The sequence below is a fragment of the Quercus lobata genome, chromosome 5 (genome assembly GCF_001633185.2).
Source record: "Quercus lobata isolate SW786 chromosome 5, ValleyOak3.0 Primary Assembly, whole genome shotgun sequence".
NCBI lineage: Eukaryota > Viridiplantae > Streptophyta > Magnoliopsida > Fagales > Fagaceae > Quercus > Quercus lobata.
Genome location: NC_044908.1, coordinates 24,722,360 through 24,747,971, shown reverse-complemented (window position 1 = coordinate 24,747,971; position 25,612 = coordinate 24,722,360). Strand labels below are relative to the sequence as shown.

The 25,612-nt window shown below is 36.8% G+C and overlaps 2 protein-coding genes across 2 annotated transcripts; both read right to left on the bottom strand.

Annotated features, from left to right (window-relative positions):
* Nucleotides 1-3,144: 3,144 nt before the first annotated feature.
* Nucleotides 3,145-13,851, bottom strand: LOC115990228 (coatomer subunit beta'-1-like). Its single transcript, XM_031114076.1, has 11 exons — nucleotides 13,783-13,851; nucleotides 6,389-6,488; nucleotides 5,791-5,819; nucleotides 5,621-5,682; nucleotides 5,409-5,463; nucleotides 5,133-5,169; nucleotides 4,592-4,917; nucleotides 4,365-4,496; nucleotides 4,049-4,197; nucleotides 3,730-3,798; nucleotides 3,145-3,416 (listed from the first exon to the last, which is right to left on the bottom strand). Exons 1-11 carry the CDS (start codon nucleotides 13,849-13,851, stop codon nucleotides 3,362-3,364), a joined length of 1,083 nt encoding a protein of 360 aa, XP_030969936.1. The 3' UTR covers nucleotides 3,145-3,361.
* Nucleotides 13,852-15,054: 1,203 nt separating this feature from the next.
* Nucleotides 15,055-17,680, bottom strand: LOC115990227 (coatomer subunit beta'-1-like). Its single transcript, XM_031114075.1, has 10 exons — nucleotides 17,654-17,680; nucleotides 17,534-17,569; nucleotides 17,357-17,418; nucleotides 17,149-17,203; nucleotides 16,894-16,930; nucleotides 16,447-16,772; nucleotides 16,218-16,349; nucleotides 15,956-16,104; nucleotides 15,628-15,696; nucleotides 15,055-15,321 (listed from the first exon to the last, which is right to left on the bottom strand). The coding sequence occupies exons 1-9, from the start codon at nucleotides 17,678-17,680 to the stop codon at nucleotides 15,657-15,659; spliced, it is 864 nt and encodes a 287-aa protein (XP_030969935.1). The 3' UTR covers nucleotides 15,055-15,321; nucleotides 15,628-15,656.
* Nucleotides 17,681-25,612: the final 7,932 nt, after the last annotated feature.

Sequence of the window (25,612 nt, the reverse complement as noted above, 5' to 3'; positions counted from 1 at the left end):
AAAAAAAACCTAACATTACACATTTCATATGCAGCACAATAATTAAAATAGTGTCATGTACAACATATTACATTACTTTAATTATTGTGCTCCTGGCCCCATGTGTGATGTGCCCATCATCCCATCTATCCCCACCCCACTCAATGAACAAGCATAAGCCTTATTGCCTGATGCCCAATCACAATTGCCTGCCAATCAGAAAATTTCGCAATATTCACAAATCACAATATTCACTAAAAGACAATTAATATTACACCAACACAGAACATACACTGACCAACACAGCACCAACGGATAAAATAAACACTAAAACAAAATTCAAAAAGACAGAACAGGTAAAAGAAAAATATAAATAAAGACAAACAATGATCTATTCAGCCAGCCAATCAGAGAGAGGAGTGATTCATTTGGCCAGCCAAATAGCCAATCAGAGAGAGAGAGAGAGAGAGAGTTACTGAGTTAATTTAAATAAAGACCAAAGAGAGAGAGACGCTTATTATTTTAGAAAATCACACTCAGTGAGAAAAAGAGAGAGAGACTGAGAAACTGAGAGAGAAAAAGAGAGAGAAATTAGAAATACCTTGAGGGAGCTGAAGCTCAAGGAGGGTCCGTCAGTCCGGAGGGATCTGCGATCTGCTAGCACCGAGCTACGGCGACGACGACTGCGACTGCAATCTGCGATCTGCTAGCATCGAGCAGAGCGATCTGCGACTGGCGACTGCAATTGTGATCTACGGTCTACGATCTGCGATTTGCAATGAGGGGTGAGCTACGGAGACGACAACGAGGCGCGAGCTACGGTGATGACGACGAGGAGCGAGCTACGGCGACCGAGGAGCAAGTATTGGGGTTTTTTGGTTTGGTTTTGCCGTTTTGGTACAGAGGCTCTGTATTGGGTTTTTTTTTTTGATAAACACAATATTTCTTTTGGTTTGTTTTGCTTTTGCTCTGTATTGTATAGACTGTATCTTGTATTGGGGATTGGTTTTTTCTGTAACGACGTGACCGAGGGTATGGTGGGTAAGTTTGATGTCTGATTTTGTGTTGGTTTTTTTTTTTTTTTTTTTTGAGAATCTGCGGGTCGGTTTGCTCTGTTGGGCTCACCGTGCGCTTGGCTTACCATGGGCTTGGTTCTGTTTCAAATTTTTTTTTTGTTTTCAGATTTTAGTTCAATTTTTTTTTTTGGGCTTTTTTTTGCTTGAAAGTTGAACAGATAAATTTTGGCTTGGCTCTGTTACAATTTTTTTTTTTTTTTTTTTTTTTTTTTAGATTTTAGTTCTTTTTTTTTTGCTTGAAAGTTGAGCAGATAAATTTTTTTTTTTTTTTAATCTAAAGGTGTTCCTAATTTTGTGTTTTCTGTTTTCTTGCACACTCTTGAGCAAACTTCACTCTATCTCACTCACTACCCTTACAACAAGCCCACCTAAATACAGGATTACTAAATGCTGAAATACAAGCAAATTTGGCACGGAATAAAGCCAATTAGATGGTTGAATAAATTCAACATTACAGGAATAAAAAAGAAAAGGAAAAGAAATTATTTAAATAATCTATATAGGTGTGAAAGCAATTTTTTATTTTTTTTATTATTTTTTTCTTTTAACATTTGAGTACAGTGCACAGCCATCCGTAGCTGAGAAGCTAGCAATTTAGCTTTTTAGCACCATCAATACTAATGCTCAGATAAAGTAGCTTTTCGTGGTGACAAATTGCTAAATTTATAACTCCCCCGATATAGATGATCAACACTTAAGTTGCTATTCAACGATAGATCCAGAAGAAAATTAGTAACAACTTGTCATCTTTATTTTTTTGTAAAACTGTTGTAAATGAATCAAATAGTCCTTATTTTTTAATTGAAAAAGTTTTGAAACATTGAACTAAGGAAATAAAGAGTTTTATAAAGAATCTTTATACTTTAATTAGATAAATCTTGAAATATTAAACCAAAGAAGCAAAATGTTCCTATTTTTTTAATTTGTTATTATCTTTGATGTGGCTTAAGAGTATTTTAATTTTCTTTTTAAAGAATGTGCTACATGATAGATCCTCGTATTCTTCTACATAATGTTTATACTTATTTATTTATTTATCTTTATATTTATTGACCGATTGATTGATTCGGAGGCATTGGTTCTGTTGTCTCCAAACATCCGTAAAAAAAAAAAATTGTACGTAATATACAATGTCCACCTTCACAACAAATATAAATTTTTGCTTAAAAGTCAAAGTAGAAACTAACAAATAATAATCAAAATGATTTTACCACCAAGTATGTTCCAGTGCAGACTGTCACAAATATTTTGCTCAAGGCCAGATACATTGTCAACTCAATCTCTTTCCAAGTCCCTTTACATGTGAATAGAAAGGCCATGCACTTCTCATAGCCAACGTTAAGATCAAGTGGGACAATAATGTTGAAGTTAAGGTATTCGCCAAAGAAGCACATTTTTTTTTTTAATAAAAAAATTATATAATAACCGAAGATAGGAGATTTGAATCCTGAATATCATGAACGTACCAGGAGGTGTTAATCAACCAATAGCAATTAGTGTATGCAGTTTACCTCTTTTAATGGAGGTTTTGGATAGGCCGCAAAAAATGAAATAAAATAAAAACTTAGTTTTTCTGTAGTGATTCTACACTTATATTTTACTTTTTCTAAGAACAAGCTCACTAATTGATTAAATGTTATACATTGATGCATCAATGTATAACATTTAATCAATTTCTGATTAAAAGTGTCATATGACACTTTTTGTCGTGTTTGTTTGCGTGTGTAGGTGGAAAATAAATGGAAAGATAATGCTATTGAATTAAAGTGAAGAGCAAATTCATGTAATTTGAGCAGTTTTTCCTGGAAAATTTCTGATAATAGCATTGCTCCTAAGGTTCCTATCATGTTTCCACTAACAAGTCTTCCATCAGCTTATAATGTGATTATTTTTTTCAATTGCAGATTTTAGAACTTTAGAAGACTTATTTATTAAGTAAAGGAAAATATTTATTTGAATGAATTTATTAATTTCACCATCTGTACTATTGACTATTCCTCTCTGAGGACATAGTTAGATACTTGCCAATGAAGTTTATTTTATTGGAGATTACATAGTGATGATAATCATACTAGAACATACATGACACTAGAAGTCTAGAAGTGATCCTTTGTGGCTGTAATTTCAGAACATATAATCATGATAGAAATAATGCTAATTGTAATTCTTCCTTCTAGTCTTCCTTTTCATCTCGAAGATACACAGACTTAGTCATACAGAACACCCCATAGAATACTTGTAGAAGCAGCAGTAAATGAATTTATTCCTCCCAACCCTTCCTCCTCAACTTGTAGGTGCAGAAAACCTCAAGTACTGTTCATATTGACCATAATTGTTCCGTTGTCACAACCAAAAACAACCCTGTAGGGAGTGGGGATATCAGTAAGGAATAAAAGGAATATGGTATTATTGAATATTAGAAATGGCTTGCAAAAAACAGTTTTTCTTACACTTACAAAAGTCAACGCCAAAAAGAAAATTTAGAAATCCTTTGTTCCTTCTCATGTTTTGAGAAAATAAATAAATTTCCATATGCTATAGGCACAAAATTGATTGATAATACAATGACACATTCCCATTTTTACGTTGTCTAAATTAATAGTGATACAAACATCTCCTGCAATGCAGAGCGTGCGTGCACACAAAATAAAGGAAGAAAAATCAAGAATCTTACTGGTTTGATCCTTTCTTGTATCCAACTGCCCAAACTCTTCCGAGACCATAGTTTAATGTGTTCTCAAGCCTGCAAGTTAATGAGATTTATATCGAAACCTTGAAACCAAAACATAGCAGAATTAACCAAAGTCTTACTAAAGTTTTAAATAAAATTCAAAGAATAAGCCAAATATGCAACAACTACCATGGCTCTAGTATAGATAAAAGGCCAGTACATAAGTCTTATTTGGAAGCAATATAAGGAGCAAGAATTCGATGGACAAATCACTCAGTTACTGAACTTAGAATGTGGAAAATTTAAATCATACAAATGTTACCTATAGGTTGTTGAATGCCATATACGAATAGTCCCATCCTCAGAACCTGTAATAATTATGGGAAGCTCCGGATGAGCACATACTGAGGTAACATTGTGGCTGTGGCCCTCTAGTGTTTGCAGACAACTTTTGCTTTGAGAGTCCCACACCTGTTCATTTAGAATTTTTCAATGGATAGATTAAAATTATTTCCCACACAGGTACAAGCATACGAAATAAAACTTTCTGCAAAACTTAATAAAAATAATAATAATAATAATAATAATAATAAAAATAATAAAATTTTAATTAAAAAAAAAAGCAATAGGATGCAAACCTTAGCAGAAAAATCATCAGAACCACTCAATAATTTTGGTTCATCGCCGCCTGTGAAGTACTCAACACAGTTCACACCTTTCAAATGGCCATCTAATGTAAAATTTGGAGCAGGGGAGGAAATGTTCCATATCTACAATATGAGCCATTACCATATCAGACTGTCACACAAGTAATGAAACCACAAAATGCAGTTAACAAGGTAGTGATCAATGAACCTTATAATACCTTTATGGTACCATCAAGTGATGCACTTGCAAAAGTAAGGCTATCTTTTGGGTTAAATGCAACCTGCATCACATAATGTGAATGTCCCTCAAATCTTTGAGCACATATCCAATCCTTCTCCCAATCCCAAAGCTTTATAACCATGTCATCAGACGCTGTCAGCACATATGGAAGGGTCGGATGGACAGCCACACACCGAATGTAGTCTTTATGTGCCTCAAACTCTTTAATCTTTTCTAGTGTGTTATAATTGTAGACGCGAATAAATGTGTCGTCTGCTGCAGCAACTATCCAGTTTTTGTGTGCTATGAACTTTGCTGACCTGACTGCAAGCACATAAATGGATGTTTAGAGCTCAAAAAGACTACTTCTGAAGAACAGTAGAATGCAAGAAAGATATAGTTTGTGGCGAATATTTGCCATCTCAAATTCAGAAAGATATAGTTTGTGGCGAATACTGGCATCATCAATTGGAGATGGCGAATACTGGCATCATCAATTGGAGATGGCAAATATTTGTAGTGTTAAATATGTCCTTTACCTGGTAATTCAGTGACCTTGAAAGACTTTTCCACAGTCTGGAATTGTATAGACAAGTTAGAACCAAATGCTTGGAGAGAAAAAAAAGATTACAAATTCAAGTTTCAAAGAACTTATAAATTCAATAAATTTCTGAATACCCACTAGAATTCCTCATATTTATTTAATACTCTTTTTTTTTTTTTTTTTTTTTTTTTGGGGGGTGTGGGGGGGGGGGGGAGTGGGGTGGTGGTGGTGAGGATCAATTTTCAAGGTCTCTAACATAATATTGCCTTACCTGTGACTGACAGTTCCAAATACATATAGTTCCTGAATGCAAGCTTGCTAGAATCCTGCATCAGAAATCATTATGCAATATACATTAGTTGCATTATCCTTATAATGACTAGCTACCATATATTTTCATGTACATGAAAATGATATTATAAAGTTTTGAGATTTAGACCATATAATCATATTTTAATTTGCACTGAAAAGATATGTGACTACCATGGCTCAGCTGGATGTAGATCAACAGATTTTACTCGTTCTGAATTCTGAACATATTCTTTCTGATACAGAAATCAATCCACGGTTAGTTAAACAGTTTGAAATTACGAAATCAACAAGGAATTCATCTACTTGTAAACTTAAGTATGATAAGTAAATCATTACAATACCTCAATTTTCAGTGGAAGAGATTGATGTGCTTGTATACCATAATCACAAACTTGTCAGTCTAATACTAAAATTAGATTCTCAAATAAACTTAAAAAGTTAACAAATGTTAGAATTGTGCCCCATTTGTTATAGGCAGCTTTCCAAGAGATTTTTTATTTTGAAATAGTTACAATGTACTGCTAATCATGCTGCTCGAACTCTTCCTCCTTAGACCCTTAAACACTTTGTGCATTAAGAGATGCCAATTAAGTTACAAGACTCTTGACTCCAAGAGATTCATATACATCCCAAAGGAAGGATATGATAGAAAATATATATATATATATTTTTTTGAGAGGAGAAGTTAGAAGTTAGAAAAAACAGGGAGAACCTAGCGTATTAACGGGTTTAATATAACTAACGGTATCCTAACAAAACGGCCTAAGTCTTGTTAGACTAGCGAAAGCTTTAAACCCTAGTGTTAGTTTCTAGCTAATCGATGTGGGACTAAAGCCCAACTTTTCTTTTGAGAGGAGAAGTTAGAAGTTAGAAAATATGATAGAAAATATTTAGACCATATAATAAAATTTTGATTTGCACTGGGAAAAAGTTACTCACCATTATTTTTCAAGTTGATACCAGTGGAAGGCAATGATAGAAAATATTTGCTTGTAAAATAGTGGATAGAATTTGAGTAAGAATATGGAGAAGCATATCTCTATATTTATAATTGACATGTTCATGCATTGTTCAAGTCTCAGTTTACCAAATTTCCATGTCCTATATTTATCTTATGTTGTCATCCTATGCGTTCCAAACCGTTGATTATTCGTACATTGTTAGAATGGACGGCAGAGATTTGAGTTTCACAATAGTCTTCCCTATGTTGTCATTCAATGCACTCTACCCGTTGATTATTCTAACGCGTCAGGATGAACGGCAGAGATTGATTTTGGACACCTTTTGTTCTTTGACCATTCTAGAATTGAAGAAAAGCTTGATTTCACTTTCGGAGCTTGATTCTCGTGGCTACAAATACACCGGGCAAGGTGGAGTTATTAAACTCTCCAAAGGTATTTTGGTTGTCATGAAAGGTATTCGGGTTGAAAACTTGTATAAATTGCTTGGAAGCACGGTTGTTGATGGTGCTTACATATACTACAAATTAAGTCAGACAAACGTGTAAAATACTATCACTAAAATTCAATATAATCTGCTGTCGATGATTTCGAGTCTGTAGCAGGATTTTGTTTTTATTAACCAAGTTCCACCATTTTTTTTAATAGGAAGTTCCACGAAATTAATTGTAAAGAATTTTTTAATATTGTGAGTGTATTTTCTCATATTGTCATTATAAACTTGGAGGAAGCAATGCTGGATGTCAATTTTTAAATTTGTTTAGCCAAAAAAATACATTAGTAGTCCCTAAAATTTGCATACTGTGCATATTTGGTCTCCCACGTTTTAAGTAAGTTTTATTAATTTCTGAAGTTAAAAAAAAAATTACCCCAAACTTCGATTACAAATCTTTTGTACCACTTTTTGTGTTCCACTTTATATTCCATCAATTACAACTTGCCATGTATTTCTTTAATTTTCCATATAAAATAACCAAAGTTTAAAATGGAAAAAAATAAATAAACACATGACAAGTGGTAATTGGAGGAACATAAAGTTTTTTTTTTTTTTTTGAGAAACAAAAAAAGGGGATTCGCATGTGGCAGTCATTGTCGCACGCCCCACGGTACATTTGGTTGGATAAGCCCATGGGTACCACCAACTCGAACTGGAGCTCGGAGACCCCGAACTCACACACAGCCTAGGCTCTATTGGTTTTTGGGACTTATCAAAAATTGCAATTACAGTCCCCATAGAAACTCGAACCTGGGATGTGGTGAAGCCTCAGCAGTCACCTACCAGTTGTACCACACCTATTAGTGGTGGTGGAATATAAAGTTAAGGGCAAAACTTAGGTACAATACCTTAGGTGCAGTACCTTAGGTTCCTCCCTTAAATTTAAGCCATGTGAATAAAATCTACAGCTCAGCAAACAAGCGTTAAAACATATTGCTCCGTCACTTTCGTTTTTTTTTTTTTTTTTTTGACTGGCTTGCTAAGAAGAACCATCAGTTTCAGATTTCAGATCTGCCCCACCAAACTTCTTCAGCTAAGTCTCCTCCTTCAAAGACATGATCAGGTTTTTAATATTTCTTTGGCTTTTTAAGATTCAGATCTGCCCCACCAACTGAAGATTAATATTTCTTTGGCTTTTTATTCAAACCCTCTCCTCTTTATTACTTACCCAGCTGTGGCAATCCACACTTCCTCTCTCAAAAAAAGTTTCTTCTCATTATTGATCAACTAATCATAGGAAATAAGGGCAAGGCCATTAACCAAAAATTCAGGCCATGGATCGATAAAGTGAACCTAGATCAATGGAAACACGATGAGAGAGAGTGACTGAGAGTTGTTCCTTTCAACTGACCACCACGAACCCCTCTGCAACCGCCATGCCCCGCCGTCTTCTTCATTCTCTTTGACTGGTTCTCTATAAAAGCGTTGGGTTTCATGTGAGTGAAAAGTGAAACCACTCTGCCTCCACACATGGTGGTTGGAATCAATGCGAGGCATGGTTGTGAAGGGGTCTTGCTAGAAATTTGTTGAGTTTTAGCCAAAATTTTTGTTTGAAATCTGTTTGTTTCTTGGGAAAATAAGGGTGAAAGTGTTTGAAGTTATCTAGTTTTCATGCATGTGAGGGAAAAGATGAGAAAAAGTAGGGGAAAAGAAAAAAAGACTGGCATTTCCTTGTAACGCCGTTTGCTGAGCTGTATATTTTATACACATGGCTTAAATTTAAGAGGGAACCTAAGGTACTGCACTTAAGGTAATATACCTAAATTTTGCCCTAAAGTTAAACACAAAAAGTGATATAGATGATTTGTATTCCCAAACTTCAAACTTTATGATAACATATCAATATTATATGTCCATTTTTTAAGTTGAATACTACGGAACATATTTGATAAAGATTTTACAACACAATTCAAAGAGGGCAATATCTTTCAAAAGAAGAAAAAACAAAGACACAATAGATAGTTTTGGATAATTCTCATCATTTGTTTATTCGACAAGGGATAGAGGATCTAATCTATGGTGTACAAACGCTGATGACGAACACAATTAGACTTTTTTGCAGATCTTTGAGCTAGAATCAACACAATCTTCAACATTTTCTGCATATGAAATAACAATATATGTTAGACTAATATTACCAAGATAAACTTAAAAAGATAAGGAATGTTTCTATGATCTTGGAATGCTATCCCAAAGATTTGAAATTTAATTTGGGACACATAATTAGCAAAAACTCAGAGAGCATTAGTATAATTCTTTAGTAGGTTCGATTTTAATTATTTAATATGTATAAATTCAAATTCAATTAAAACATTTAAATTTGGATGAACTGTCATTTTTGTGCATAATTTACTTTTTTGATCATTTTACCCTTAAGTATTCAAGTTTATTGCTAAAATGTTCCTACTATAAATGAGGACAAAATGGGCTTCTGCCCTTTTTGGGCAAATTAATTAGCCTTTTGCCCTTCTTTCCAAACTAAATAGGGAAATGCCCCTCTTTTGAAAATTGAGTTTCTTAAAATCGAGTTAAAAAAAAAAAAATTCTGGAGCCCTATAGTGACGTTTTTAAGAGCCTATAGTGACATTTTAAGAACCTATAGTGACGTTTTATAACTTGATATTGCCTTTAACTCGATTTCATGGATATCAAGTTACAAAACGCCACTATAGGACTTTATAAACGTCACTATAGGTCTTTGAAAACGTCACTATAGGGCTTAAATCGATTTTGAAAAACTCAATTTTCAAAAGAGGAGTATTTCCTTATTTAGTTTGGGAAGAAGGGCAAAAGGCTAATTAATTTGTCCAAAAAGGGCAGAAGCCCATTTTTTCCCTATAAATGACCAAAAAAGACGAAGTAAATTTTAGGGACAAAAATACCAATTTACCCAAATTTAAATGGTCACTTGATTTTTAACCTAAATATAAATAAATTGGATGAATTGACGTAAGAGGGAGAAATGAACGGGAAATTATAGCATTTTGAAAGCTAAATGTGTTATATGAATGTGTAGGTTTTTTTATTTATTTATTATTTTATTTTTTATAATATAGAAAAGATAAGATATGTGTAGCAATTTGAGGATTACATACCATAGCTCAAGTTTGTGCACCATGAAGATGCATAGCTGAGTCATGTGAAACCTTTGAGAGCGACAACTCACATTTTCTCAAACAATTGCGGCAACACAAACTGACCTAAATTTTATGACCAAAGCACATTGGAGCTCACATTTCACTTGGCATTGGAAGGATTGGGTTTGCACTACCGTCACTAAAAGCAAAATCATCACCTTAATCAGTAGCCCAACCCTTCTAAATCCAGTTCCTTCCATGGCTAAATCTCTCTCCCTTTCGAAATTTGATGGCATATGGACTTTGAAGAAAGCTTAGGCCTTGATCTCGCTAGCACTAGATGTTTTAAGTATATATAGAGCCTTCATATATATATATATATATATATATATATATATACATATATATATGTAACCAAAGCTAAAAGGAAATCCAATTAGAACCTAAATTGGATTTCCTTTAAAATCTAATTTAGTATCATTTGTCAAGCGAATTAATTCAGTACAAAATACGAAGAGTCCACTATAAGAAACTCAATCATATATCTAATTATATATAATTAGAAGGAGAGATAGATTGAAAGATTATGCTTTACAATGCCATTTGTTTGTCTAACTAAAAATAATTCAGATTTATCAACTTTTTACATAATACTATGAACAATCATTATTTATTTAGTAGAAACTTATATGGATAGTGTGTTTAGTGTTTACTATTTTTTTTTAAAAAAATTGTACACGTGCATATGAACTATTCTAAACTAGTCTCATCATATATCTATATATAAAGTCAAAACCAAGACAAAATCCAATTAAATTCTAAATTGGATAGCTAATTTTCCACTATGTGTCCATCTAATTTTTTTTAATTTTTGCGCCAAAGACCTTGTAGCTAAATTAGCACCTCCCCATGTACAACGTGCTTGGGGGTCTAGGAGGGAAATGATTCGAGTTTCGAGGTTAGCAGCATATTGTAATTATCTCTCAATTTTTTTTTTTTAATTTTTGCGCCAAAAATGAATGATGCATTAATACCTAACACAAAAGTCAAGAAGACAACAATAATGACACTCGAATCACTTAACACAAGAAGATTGCGAAAGTGGTTCTCCAAATAGTCCTAACCAATAATAAAAGGCCACCTCTTTAAAACAATGTGGACTTTAGCTTCCTAAATTGGCAAAGCAAAAACCAAACTATTGTTAAACCCAAACCACATGCTATTTGAACTTTGAACACACAAATTCATTTTATTTTTTACCACTCAATATCTCTTCTATCTTTTATACCCAAAATTTTTTAGAAACCCAGTGGCTCCTCTCTACCTTCTCACAATGCAAATCATTCTAAGTGGCATCTTCTAATTTTGATCGTCTTCAACTGAAGTTTCAAGAACACAAATCATCTCATTACTTTTGCTTTGTCGGGCTGGTTGAGGTGCACCACCAGTGCAACTAAGCATGACTTATTAAGGTATGCTACAAAGGCTTATTTCACTCTATTTCTATGTATTCTTTTCTTGCTGTATTTTATCTTTATCTAGTTATGTTCTTGTTATGTTTTTTCTCTATCTAGTTTATATGTAAGTGCCCTCTAACTATTTGATAAAATTCCTAAATGAAAAATTAGTACCAATGAGGATAGAGACCAAATACATAGTTTATCCTACATTTTATCATTCTATTTAATCAAAAAAAAAAAAAAAATTTAAACGATTTTTTTTTTTTGACATTTTGTTGTAGGACCATGCACTTATTATCTACCCATACTTCCTTGCATTTTTGGTAATGAATTATGTAAGACTAGGGTGAGTCAGTCAACATGTGTACTCAAAAGTATGTATATACTTCCATATGCAAATTAGTATAGCTACTAGTATCACTCACAACATGTGCTAAAAATAATAATACTAGTTGAAAGTATATTTTCAAAACATGTTTTCAAAAATAAGCAAATAAATTAAGAGCTCTATCAAATTTACCATAAGTGTACTACTGTGTATATTTCCACTAGCTTGGCATGAAATCCAAGCCAATATCTCCACCCTATGCTCTTACTCTTTGTAGCTCATTTCATCTTTTATATATATATATATATATATATATGTTAATTGTGGTAGACAATGTTCTAGGTTAAGGTTTGAAATCATAAACCTTTACTCTATAGAATTTTTCTCTCTCATCAACACATTATCTCACTTGCTCTTAGGAGAACCTCCAACCAACCCATTGGTTAAGTTTGGTCTCAAGTGAAGTACGTAGATCTTTCATTCTTGGAACAAGTCCCTTCCCCAATCTACACCATGCAAACCACACTCCTTCCTCAACAGATTAGTCACCAGATTGACAAAATCAATTGCAACTTCCTATGGGGGGGATACTGCTCAACATAGAGGCTGTCACACGGTTAAATGGGAGACTGTCACTTTACTCAAAGAGGTTGGTGGGCTGGGAATCCCATCCACCCATCATAGAAACCGTGTGATTCTCTTGAACCAGGCTTGGCACCTTTATACCAATCTCACTACACGTTGGGCCTGGGTGCTAAAAGCTAAATACTTTCCACACGCAACCCTATGCTCTTATTCTTTGCAACTCATTTCATTTTATATATATGTTAATTGGGGAAAACATTGAAAGCTCGAAAATGTGTTAAAAACACAAGAGCTGTTTAGACCCCTAAATTAAAGTTACAGCTCGATAGATTTTACACTAACTTAATTCTAAGTGCGGAATAGTGTAAATGCGAGAGGATAAACAAACAAGCTACTCTAACACATATTCGTATAGGCACAGCGGTAAAATGGAATGTAAAAGAGTAGGAAAGAAGAATGCAAACACAGATAACACGCCGATGTGTTATCAAAGAGGAAACCGAAGAACTCGGCGAAAAACCTCTCTGCTACCCTCCAAGTAGTAATCGATCCACTAGACAATCAGTTGGAATACATGGGTTCGCAAAAGACCCTCCAAGCCTAATCTACCCGCTGTACCTAAGCCCTTCAAGCTCCTACTCCAACAAGACTTCTCGAAACAGTGTCTTGTCTAGCTCTCCGGATCCCGCAACAAGCTCCATGTTGCATCTGCCATCCTTGGCTTCTTTCAATGTTTCCCAGCAACTCCAAAAACACTCACTACACTCTGAAAAGGTATGGATTGTGTTTGGATACAAATCTCCTCTCAATGTATGATAATGGGAGAGGGAAGGAGAAGAGGCTACAATGAATTCTCATTAAGGATGAGTAGCTCTCTCTCTAAAAGATGGGTGTGTGTTGTAGAAAACCTATATAGGGTTTTTCTCTCTGAATGACCTCCTTTACATTTGTGGGTAATAAGGGTATATATAGTATGGGTGAAGGGTATGAAAGTCTCACTTAAAAATCTTCCAGGTAGAATGTTTCGCGACTATCTTGCGGAAAGGCCTTACTCGCGAGACACTCACGAAAATGACAGCCTAGCATGACTCTTCAGCTTCCAGTCATGTGCTCCTCACGTGCTCTTTCGCGGCTTAGCTTCTCATGAGCTTCTTGCGAAATCCACTGATTCTTCATTTAAGCTTGAGTCCTCACCAACTTAATACTAAACCCAATACAATAAAATCCCACAAAATACAAGGAACAAAATTAGAGCAATTACAACACTTTTTGTCATGTAATAAAGCCAACATAAAACAAAGTTGTAAATCACAACTTTACAAACATTGTTCTAGGTTAAGGTTTGAAATCATAAACCTTAACTCTAAAGAATTTTTCTCTCTCATCAATACATTATCTCACTTGCTCTTAGGAGAACCTCCAACCAACCCATTGGTTAAGTTTGGTCTCAAGTGAAGAATGTAGATCTTTCATTCTTGGAACAAGTCTCTTCCCCATGATTAACTATCCTTTAAAACCCATTCTCCAGTTAGGAACTTGACAATGATTTCCTCTCTCCACATTTATTCTTTAACTGTGAAACATTTTAAAATTTGATATATTAATTATCTCAATTCTAATTAGTAGTACCTATAATTGACTAGGCACATGTTGTTATTTTTGCTGCTAGAAGGCATGTTAAGGAGAGACACAATGAGGACGTAACTATTTGATCCATTAATTTCAACGGCAACATTTTTGGTTTGCAGGTAACAATTGATTGTCATAGTCAAAAGCAAGCAGATAGAAGGATGAGAATTGGCATATTACTAGTATTATTTGAAATTCAAGTAGACCTACAGGTTTTTTTTTTTTTTTTTTTTTTTTGATCATGATGATATAAATCTATAGCTAATTAGGTGTGAGTGAATGATGATCTCCATATTATACCAAAATATTTTTGAATTTCAATTTTGAGATCTATTGTTAAAATGTGGACAATTTACTATTACCATTTACAACTTGGAAATTATTCATATCCATATGCAGTTATAGTTGGAAACTTCTATGTTTGTAAAGGTAATATTTTAGGATTGGGAATTATATAGACCGAATATAACAGTCTTTTAAGATATTTTAGCTAAAACAAATAAGGTTTAGCTTATGTCGAATGCTCCACTGCAGTCTGCAGAATCTTAACCATTTTTTATTCTCCAAAGAAGCACTTAAGTGCAGGAGGTTAGGACTCCCTTCAAATTTACCCATTTTATCAAACTTAGAGGCCTTGATTTCTTCGAAGCAACCAATAACATTTAGTGTATGCAGCATTAATCAATTCTTCGATTTTATTTATCAAGAACAGGCTCGCTGATTAATTAATTGTTATACATTGACAACGTTTCTTTTTCTTGGTATTTGCCTGTGTGTGTAGGTGGAAAATAGTGCATCTGAGTTTAAATGAAGAGCGAATTCATGTAATTTGAGCAAGTTGTTCCAGAAAAATTCTGATAATAGCAATGCTCATAAGGTGCCTACCATTTTTCCACTAAGAAGTCTTCCATCAGCTTTTAATGTGATTCTTTTTTTTTTACTTGCAGATGTTAGCTAGAGGACTACTTTAAGTAGATGAAAGTATATATGTTACTGAATAATTTTCACAATCTGTACTATTCCACTCTAAACAAAGATAGATCCATGCCATTGAAGTTTATTCTAGTGACATTACATAGCTATAATCAAGCCAGAACATAAAACCATAATAGTAGGTAGTAAACAACACTAGTGATTATTCAAATTCTTCGTTTTCTAGTCTTCCTCTTTGACTCGAAGATAGAATTATTCATACAAGCCACCCCATATACTATTTGTAGCAGCAATAGTAGATGAATCAATTCCTCCAACTCTTCCTCCTCAACTTGTAGGTTCAGAAAACCTCAAGTACTTTTCATATTGACCATAATAGTTCCATTGTCACAACCAAATACAATCCTGTAGGGAGTAGGAATATCAGTAAGGAATAAAAGGAATGTAGTAGTATTTAATTGTAAAACTGGCATGCAGAAAACAGTTTTTCTTACACTTGCATACAAAAACCAATGCCTTTAAGAAAATATAGAAATCCTTTGTTCCTTCTTATTCTTCTAGAAAATAAATAAATTTCAATATGCTATAGGCACAAACTTGATAATACAATTACTCATTCACATGTTTACATTATCTAATAGTGATCTAAACATCTCCTGCAACTCTGAACACACACACACAAAATAAATGAAGAAAAATCAAGAATCTTACTGGTTTGATCCATCCTTGTATCCAATTGCTCAAACTCTTCCAAGATCATAGTTTAATGTGTTCTCAAGCCTGCAAATTAAACAGATTTATATAGAAGCTTTGAAACCAAAACGTAGAAGAATTAACCAAAGTCTTACTAAAGTTTCAAATAAAATTCAAAGAAATTTATAGGTACATGTGCAACAACTACCAGCGCTCTAGTCCAGATAAAAGGCAAGTGCATAACATAAGTCTTCTTCGAAAGCAATATAAGGAAGAGAATTTGATGGAAAAATCTGTCAGTCTACTGAACATAGAATGTGGAAATTTTGAATCATACAGATCTTACCTATATGTTGTTGCATGCCATATGTGAATAGTCCCGTCCTCGGAACCAGTAATAATTATGGGAAGCTCGGGATGAACACATACTGAGGTAACATTGTGTGTGTGGCCCTCTAGTGTTTGCAAACAACTTTTGCTTTGAGAGTCCCACACCTGTTCATAGAGAATTTTTCAATGAATGATTTCAAATCTTTACCCACACTGACACAGGCATATGAAATTAAACTGTCTGCATAACTCAAAATGAAGAGCAATAGGTTGCAAACCTTAGCAGAAAAATCATCAGAACCACTTAAGATTTTTGGTTCATCGCCGCATGTGAAGTACTCAATGCAGTTCACACCTTTCAAATGGCCATCCAATGTAAAATTTGGAGCAGGGGAGGAAATATCCCATATCTACAGGATTAACCATTACCAAATCATGAGGTGTCACACAAGTATTGAAACCTTGAAATGCAGTTAACAAGGTAGTGACCAATGAACCTTATAATACCTTTATGGTACCATCAAGTGATGCACTTGCAAAATTAAGGTTATCCTTTGGGTTAAATGCAACTTGCATCACATAATGTGAATGTCCCTCAAAGATTTGAGTACATATCCAATCTTTCTCCCAATCCCAAAGCTTTATAAACATGTCATCGGACGCTGTCAGTACATATGGAAGGGTAGGATGGACAGCCACACACCGAATGTAGTCTTTATGTGCCTCAAACTCTTTAACCTTTTCTAGTGTGTTATAATTGTAGACACGAATAAATGTGTCGTCTGCTGCAGCAACTATCCAGTTTTCGCATGCAATGAATTTTGCTGACCTGACTGCAAGCACATAAAGGGATGTGTAGAACATAAATAAGACCACTTCTGAAGAAAATTGAAATGCAAGACAGATATGGTTTGTGACATTATCAGTTGGGGAAGGCAAGTATATGTCATTTACCTGGTAACTCGGTGTCCTTGAAAGATTTCTCCACAGTCTGGAATTGTATAACCAAGTTAGAACCAAATGCTTGGAGAAAAATCAATTACAAATGCATAAAATTTCAAAGAACTTATAACTAAATTTCTGAATACCCACTTGCATTCTCATAATTTTGTAATATTCATAAATTTTTTAGTTAGTCTAGATTAATAGACATATTGTACTATTCGATAAATATAGAAGGTGTAGGTCTTTAACATAATATTGCTTTACCTGTGATTGGTAGTTCCAGATACATATAGTTCCAGAATACAAACTTGCTAGAATCCTACATCAGAAAGTAGTATGCAACATACATTAGTTGTATCATCCTTATAATGAATACTATATATTTTCAAGTACAGAAAAATGAACTATTTAAATTATGAGGTGTACACCATTTAATTAAATTTTAATTTCCACTGAAAAGATATGTAATTACCATGGCTCAGTTGGATGCAGATCCACAGATTTTACACGTTCTGAATTTTGAACATATTCTTTCTGATGTGGAAATATTCAATCGGCAAGTTAGTTAAACAGTTTGAAGAAATTAATATAATAAAGAATTTACCTGGTTGCAAAAGTCAATAATGAGTTAAGTAAAGCATTACAATACCTCAATTTTGAGCGAGAGAGATTGTTGTGCTTGTGCCTGTATACCACAAGGACAAACTTGTCAGTTCAGCACTAAAATTTGATTCTCAATTACACTTAAAAAGTTAACAAAAATTAAAACTATGTTCTTTCCATATGCCATAGGCATCTTGCCTAGAGATTCAAATATGCCTATTGGTCACCCACTAATGTGAAATTAAAGGACATTCTAATTAATTATATTTAAAGAATCTTTAACGAACTAAATATGGTAGTAGTTTCAAAATTAGCTTTGTACCTTTTCAAAATTGGAAATGCATTTTTCACAAAGTAATTGATTTTTTCTTTTCAAGAATGGAATATTGTATGAGTTTAAAAATGAGGTTTATTGAAAGACAGCTCATAAGTGGGTTCCGGTTTATTTAGTTGATAACGTCCCTTGTCTCTTAAAAATGAAATTTGGGATTCAAACTCCACTAATATAAAGAATTAATTGGTATTTTGACCTTATTGGCTGGATCGAATTTGTGTGTAAGAATATGGAGCAGTGTATCCCTATATATATATTAGGGGAAGCTTTCCAGCTAAGCTGCTAAGGAACTGCATGTTCAGTTCATGCATAGTTCAAAGTCTTTCCCATGCTGTCATCCATATTCTATGACTTTTCTTATATTGTCATCCTACGATTCCAAACCGTTGATTATACTTACATGTTAGAATGGACGGCAGAGATTGAGTTTCACAAGAGTCTTCCGCATTCTGTCATCCAATGCACCCCTACCCGTTGATTATTCTTACACGTTAGGATGACGGCAAAGATTGATTTTGTACACACTTTACACTTTGACCGTACTTGCCTCATCATGTGTTTTACTTTCACCTTACGGTACAAAAGGGTTGGGAATACCGAATACTTGGGATTATTATTTATACTTGGATTTTATTATGTGTGTCATTGGGGCACATATTAATTTCTATTTTTGAAAAAAAAAAATTTGAAAATTAAAAAAGTAATGATAACTTTTTTAATTCTCAAGAAAATATTTTCAAAAATAGAAAGCCTAAGGACATACATTAACGGGACTTTTTATACTTATTCCACTGATCAAGTTAGACAAACTTGTAAGATACTAATACAACTTGAATAATACACATGTTAAGAAGAAATTAATTGTAATTTTTTTTCTTCTTAGAGAAACAATGGTATCTGAACTTTTTGAGTATATGATTATTCTCTTGAGTGTGTGTAGTTAGCTTCTATCCCACACACATGCACTAATGACCCTAAAATACTAGCAATAAATTTCGAACTTAGAATGTCATGAATATCATAAAAGCTTAGAAACCACTAAACCAACTACTAGAGTCTTAAATAAATTTTTTATACTGTCTATGCTTGTATTTTCTGATGGTGTCATAAATAAATCCCCAAGTCCATAACTCGTCCATATGTCTCGTCCAACAAAAGAAGCTACAATAGGCGATGAAAATTACAAGCGTACTGGCGAACCTCGTCCATACATGGACGAGCAATACCTCGTGAGATCTATTTATCAGTTATGAACGTCAAGCCTTCCAAGATGATCTCGTTATCTTCCACTGAAGATGGACGAGATCATCCTTGAGGTGTCGTCCATCCTGACTATGGATGGACGAGTTCATCAGCGTCCGACCTAGGTAACTTCCACAGCGGTTATGGAAGTTACTCCTAATTCGCCGGACTCCTCGACATTGGGAACGGTTCCTAAACAGATGAACCGTTCCACACACACACACTATATAAGGCTTCTTCGATGAAAGGTAAGGGGGGTCAGACACTTTTACTTTTGAGAGAACATTTCTTCGTTACAGAGAGTTCAAAGTAACTAACTTGATCATCGGAGGATTTTTGGCCGGTCCCCCACCGGTCCCCTCTGATTCTGTGTCCTTTGTATTACAGGAAATAGCCTAAAGATCAACGTTCGAGTCCTATCAACCCACTGATAAAGGGAGAATCATCAGTTGGCGCCGTCTGTGGGAAGAAATTGTTTCACAGTTTACTTCTCCGTGACAAAGGGTCGATGGTTCGGACTAGATCAAGGGCTACTAGCCCAGGCCATCAGGGAAGCAGCAACCCGCATCGTGATCGCCAGTCTGCCCCGGTCATGCAGTCATCTGCCCAACATGCACAATCTATGGCAGACGCTATGGCGGAGTTGACTCGCCAAAACCAAGAATTACGAATGGAGATCAATATGAGGAGGCAAACGCATGAAGAGCGTGAAGGTGGACAAACACAAAGTCATGGCGGAAGAGAGAATACCGAAGTTGGAAGTCAGTTTAGAGGCACCACTTCGCGAACGGTACCACACCTGAAGGAAGAAATGGATCAAATGAAGAGAGTTATGGAGGAAATGAAGGAAAATATGAAAAGGGCGAATCCGATAGAAGATTTGGTTCACAGGACTGACTCTCCCTTCACGGCTTCCATCAACGGTCACCCCCTCCCATCAAAGTTCAAGTTGCCTTCTCTGGATTCATATGATGGAACACGTGACCCGTTTGATCACATAGCCACTTTCAAGACCACCATGCATCTTCAAGGGGTGCCTGATGAGATAATGTGTAGAGCCTTCCCTACCACCCTTAAGGGTTCAGCACGAGTTTGGTTTAGCAAAATACCTCCAAATTCGGTGAGTTCTTTTGAAGAGTTGAGTAAGTTATTTGTTAACAATTTCATTGGAGGACAAAGGCACAAGCGTTCCTCGTCCAGTTTGTTGACGATAGAGCAGGGAGAGAACGAGAGCCTTCGGTCGTTTATCACCCGTTTTAACAGAGAAGCTCTCAGTGTGGACGAAGCAGATGATAAGCTTCTACTGGCAGCCTTCCACAACGGGGTGAATTCGGATCTGTTTATACACAAGCTCTATGAAAAAGAGCCCCAGTCCATGGCCGAACTCGTCCATTCGGCTCAGAATTTTATGAATGCAGAAGATGCAATCATCGCTAAGAAGAGGAAGAGGTCCGAGAGAATGGATGCAAATCCCAGTCGTCATCACGAGCAAGGAACTCGTCCAAAGAAGGGACGGACGGAGGAAAGGAGAGATCGAGAAAGTAAGAAGCCAGGCCCTCCAGTACGGAACCAGCAGTATACCCCTTTAAACGCCCCACTTGAGCAAGTCCTTATGCAAATCAAGGATGATCCCTCACTGAAGTGGCCGGAGAAATTGAAGGGTGATCCCAACAAGCGCAACAGGAACAAGTACTGTCGCTTTCATAGGGATCATGGTCATAACACGGACGAGTGTTTTGACTTGAAGCAACAAATTGAAAATCTCATAAGGCAAGGGAAGTTGAGGGGTTTCCTTGGACGAGACCAGATGGACGAGAAACAGAAGGGAAAGATGGAAGATTCATCGCGACCACCACTCGGGGAGATAAGAGTCATCATTGGGGGAAGTTCAACTGGCCGGTCGTCCAAGTCCAAGAAAGCATACTTGAAGGTAGTACAGAACGTCCAGCTTACCGGACGATCACCGAGAGCAATGTCTATGGACGAGCAGGCAATCACTTTCACGGACGAGGATGCTGACAGAATTCATCACCCTCATGATGATGCCCTCGTCATCTCCCTACTAATTGCAAACTACACAACCAGAAGAGTGCTTGTGGACAATGGAAGCTCAGCAGACATTTTATACTATCCAGCTTTTCAGCAAATGAGATTAGGACGAGACCAGCTCCGTCCAGTGAACTCCCCCCTAGTAGGTTTTGGTGGGATGAAGGTGCAACCAGTGGGTACCATTTCCTTATCCGTGGTAGTGGGGGCATATCCACAACAACTTACCAAGGACGTCAACTTCCTTGTGGTAGATTGTCCATCCTCCTACAATGCCATCATTGGAAGACCAACTTTGAATAGCTGGAAAGCTGTTACCTCCACTTACCATTTATCAGTCAAGTTTCCAATGGAATATGGGGTAGGACAGGTACAAGGTGACCAACTGGCAGCAAGAGAATGTTACTTGGCCATGCTGGCCATGGATGAACAAGTTCAAGCAATGAATATTGAAGAAAAGAAGGTTGTAGCAGAGCCTACTGAAGCATTGGAAGATATTTCCTTGGATGAAGTTAACCCTGAGAGGTGTACCAGGGTTGGAGCAGATTTAGAAGAGAAGATTAAAAAGGACCTCGTCCAATTTTTGAAGAAAAACATTGATGTGTTCGCGTGGAGTCACGAGGATATGCCGGGTATAGACCCTAGTGTCATTACCCACCGTTTGAATGTATGTCCTTCCTCTAAGCCTGTGCGGCAAAAGAAGAGGGTGTTTGCCCCTGAGAGAGATAGTGCAATCAAGGACGAGGTCCAGAAGCTGATGGTAGCAAAGTTCATTCGGGAAGTGTATTACCCGGATTGGTTGGCCAATGTAGTAATGGTCAAAAAAGCGAATGGCAAGTGGAGAATGTGCGTGGACTTCACTGATCTGAACAAGGCTTGCCCCAAGGATAGCTACCCGCTACCGCGCATTGACCAGTTAGTAGACTCAACTGCAGGACACAAATTGCTTAACTTCATGGATGCCTTTTCAGGATACAATCAGATAAGAATGGACGAGGCTGACCAAGAGAAGACATCTTTTGTAACCAGTCAAGGCTTATTCTGCTATAAGGTGATGCCGTTTGGCTTGAAGAATGCAGGGGCAACATATCAGAGGTTGGTCAACCACATGTTTCGTCCACAGATTGGGCGGAATGTAGAAGTCTACGTAGATGACATGCTGGTGAAAAGTCAAGACGAAGGAAGACATCTAGACGACCTGCAGGAGACATTCGAGACATTAAGGCAGTATCACATGAAGCTAAATCCTAGCAAATGTGTCTTTGGAGTATCATCAGGGAAATTCCTTGGCTTTATGGTATCCCACAGGGGAATTGAAGCGAATCCAGATAAAATTCAAGCAATATTGGACATGAAGCCACCGCAAAATACCAAGGAAATCCAATCCCTCACTGGACGAGTCGCTGCGCTTAACAGGTTTGTCTCTAAAGCTACTGATAAATGTTTGCCATTTTTTAAGGTTCTCAAAAAAGCATTCGAATGGACCGACGAGTGTCAGAGAGCTTTTGAAGATTTGAAAGTATACCTTACCATGGCACCGCTGCTGAGTCCATCAGTGGAAGGAGAGGAACTATATTTGTACCTAGCAGTAACCCCGCACGCCGTGAGCTCGGCATTGATAAGAGAGGAGGATAAAGTGCAAAGACCTGTGTACTATACAAGCAAGGCATTGAAAGGAGCGGAAGGACGGTATCCGCAAATGGAGAAGTTGGCCTTCGCACTAATCACAGCATCACGGAAGCTGAGGCATTATTTCCAAGCACATGTCATTAATGTTATGACAGATCATCCTCTTAAAAAGGCAATGAATAGGCCGGAAGCTGCAGGACGATTAATCCAGTGGGCTGTGGAGCTAAGTGAGTTCGATATCAGGTATCTACCAAGGCATGCCATTAAAGCTCAAGCCCTAGCAGATTTTATTGCGGAGTTTACCCCAAGTCATAACGAAACAGAGGACAGTAAGAGATGGATCGTTCATGTGGATGGTTCGTCCACACGGCATGCAGGAGGAATTGGTGTGGTCCTGCAGTCCCCAGAGGGAGATAAACTGAAACATAAAGTCCGTCTACAGTACCAAGCGACAAACAATGAAGTCGAATATGAAGCCCTCCTCAAAGGGCTAGAATTGGCAAAGTCCGTGGAAGCAAAGTCCATATGTGTCATGGGGGATTCCCAACTGATCATGGGGCAAGTGAATGGGATGTATGAGGCGAAGGAAGAACGAATGAAGAAGTATCTTGGTAGGGTGATGCGCCTTGTGAAAAGGTTTGAAAAAGCTGACTTCGTTCAAATCCCAAGGGAGGAGAACGTGGAAGCTGATACTATAGCTAAGGAGGCCTCAGCAGACGAATCATTAGAGAAGTCAGACGAAGTTCAATATGTGCCAAGTATAGATGCCCAGGAAGTACAGCAGGTTGATAACAAAGAAAATTGGATGACTCCCATTATATCCTATTTGAAAGACGGACAACTACCAGAAGAAAAGGACGAGGCCAGAAAGGTGAGGGTGAGGTCAGCTAGATACGTCCTTATGAATGGAGTTCTATACAAGAGAGGTTTCTCTCAACCTTACCTTAGATGTTTAGCTCCGGACGAAGCAAACTACGTGCTGAGAGAAGTTCATGAAGGGGCATGTGGCAATCATTCGGGAGCAAGATCACTTGTCCACAAGGTCGTCCGTGCAGGGTACTACTGGCCGAACATGCAAGCTGATGCTAAAGCATACGTTAAGGTCTGCGACCAGTGCCAGCGATTCAGCAACGTCCCCAGGCAACCATCGGAATACCTCACCCCAATGGTGGCACCGTGGCCCTTCGCACAATGGGGACTGGACATTTTGGGTCCCTTCCCTTTGGGAGTAAGGCAGATGAAGTTTCTAGTGGTGGGCATCGATTACTTCACCAAATGGGTGGAGGCAGAACCGTTGGCAAATATCACGCAACAGAATGTGAAAAACTTCGTGTGGAAGAACATCGTATGCAGATTTGGAGTGCCGAAGGTATTGGTGTCTGATAACGGACGACAATTCGACAATGCACTCTTCAAGGACTTCTGCTCACATTTTGGAATTCAGAACCATTACTCCTCGCCTGCACACCCCCAAGCCAACGGCCAGGCTGAAGTTGCAAACCGATCCTTGTTGAAAATCATCAAGACTCGGCTTGAGGGGACAAAGGGAGTGTGGCCAGATGAATTACCAGGAGTTTTATGGGCGTATAGGACCACAGTGAGGACACCTACAGGAGAGACTCCTTTCAAACTAGCCTATGGAAGTGATGCAGTCATACCTGCAGAAGTACATATGGCTAATCATAGGGTGATGATGTATCAAGACAAGGATAATGAAGATCAGCTTCGTCTGAACCTCGATTTAATAGACGAGGTAAGGACAAATGCAGAACACCGGGCAGCAAAGTATAAGAATCTCATGGCTATGCAGTACGACGCGGTGGTGAAGCCTAGGCGTTTCAACATTGGAGATCTCGTCCTGAGAAAGGTCTCTTTGTCGACCAAGAACCCGGCACATGGGAAATTGGGCCCAAACTGGGAAGGACCCTATAAAGTTATCAACTGTAAAAGGCAAGGATCCTACTACCTGGAGGCCCTGGACGGGAGAAAGCTGGAACATCCTTGGAATGTGGAGCACCTGAGGAGGTACTACCAGTAAGAGTGAACCTATGGACGAGACTGGGTCTTATAAGTCTAATTACCCTACTACTACGTATGATGCTGTTTGTGTTTGATACTATTATATTTGGTGTTGCTTATGTGTGGAGTTTGAAACTATGATCTTATTACTTATTATAGTTGTGTTATGGTTATGGACGAAGTCATGAAGTATGTATTTATTAAATAAAAAGGCATCAGTGTGCATATGCCTTGTCTGTAAACAATATTTATGTTATGTGCTAAATGTTGTGTGAAATTTCTCCATGATATTATCGTCCAAGTCAATCCTCAAGAGGATTGAAAGATCCAAGACGAACAAAATCTCTGGACGCAGAGATGTAACGTCTAAATTTTCTAAGGAAAAAACCACATCCACACTCGTCCAACTCATGGACGAGACAGAGCCAACTGAAACAATCCAAAATCTGGACGAGAGAAAAAGTTGGCAAAATAAGTAAGATGGTAAGTAAAATTAGTTTGCAAGTCCTAAGACGAATCAAGCTAATTAAAAATACTACCTACTAAGACGAGTTAGACTACATGAAAAATATGTAATCTCGATATGGACGAGCTAAAGTTGGAGTTAAAATAGCTTGGCAACATTCGTCCATGAAAATGAAATCACTCGTCCATGCAAAGATAATAAAAATTCATTCAAAGGGTAGACTTCCTACGTCCAAAAAACCCTGATTAGTTTGGAAAGCAGAAACTACTTAAAAACCCGTCCTAAAACCATGGACGAGTATAATGTATTCTTGTTACATAAAGGAAGGTCCAAAAACAAAGGACCAAATAAAAAAAAAGAGAAAAACCACTAAGGTTAAAAGTCTCGTC

What these genes read in the sequence shown, in the direction of transcription:
- LOC115990227 (XM_031114075.1), bottom strand. Translation starts at nt 17,680, where the DNA reads ATGCCTATGGCATATGGAAAGAACATA. An exon ending in TGGCATATGGAAAGAACATA is followed by an intron (nt 17,570 to 17,653) that starts GTTTTAATTTTT and finishes TGTGGTATACAG; the next exon opens with GCACAAGCACAACAATCTCT. An exon ending in CTGCATCCAACTGAGCCATG is followed by an intron (nt 17,204 to 17,356) that starts GTAATTACATAT and finishes TTTCTGATGTAG; the next exon opens with GATTCTAGCAAGTTTGTATT.
- LOC115990228 (XM_031114076.1), bottom strand. Translation starts at nt 13,851, where the DNA reads ATGGGGAAGAGACTTGTTCCAAGAATGAAAGATCTACATTCTTCACTT. An exon ending in AGACCAAACTTAACCAATGG is followed by an intron (nt 6,489 to 13,782) that starts GTTGGTTGGAGG and finishes TTATAAATATAG; the next exon opens with AGATATGCTTCTCCATATTC. An exon ending in TACAAGAAAGGATCAAACCA is followed by an intron (nt 3,417 to 3,729) that starts GTAAGATTCTTG and finishes CACTCCCTACAG; the next exon opens with GGTTGTTTTTGGTTGTGACA.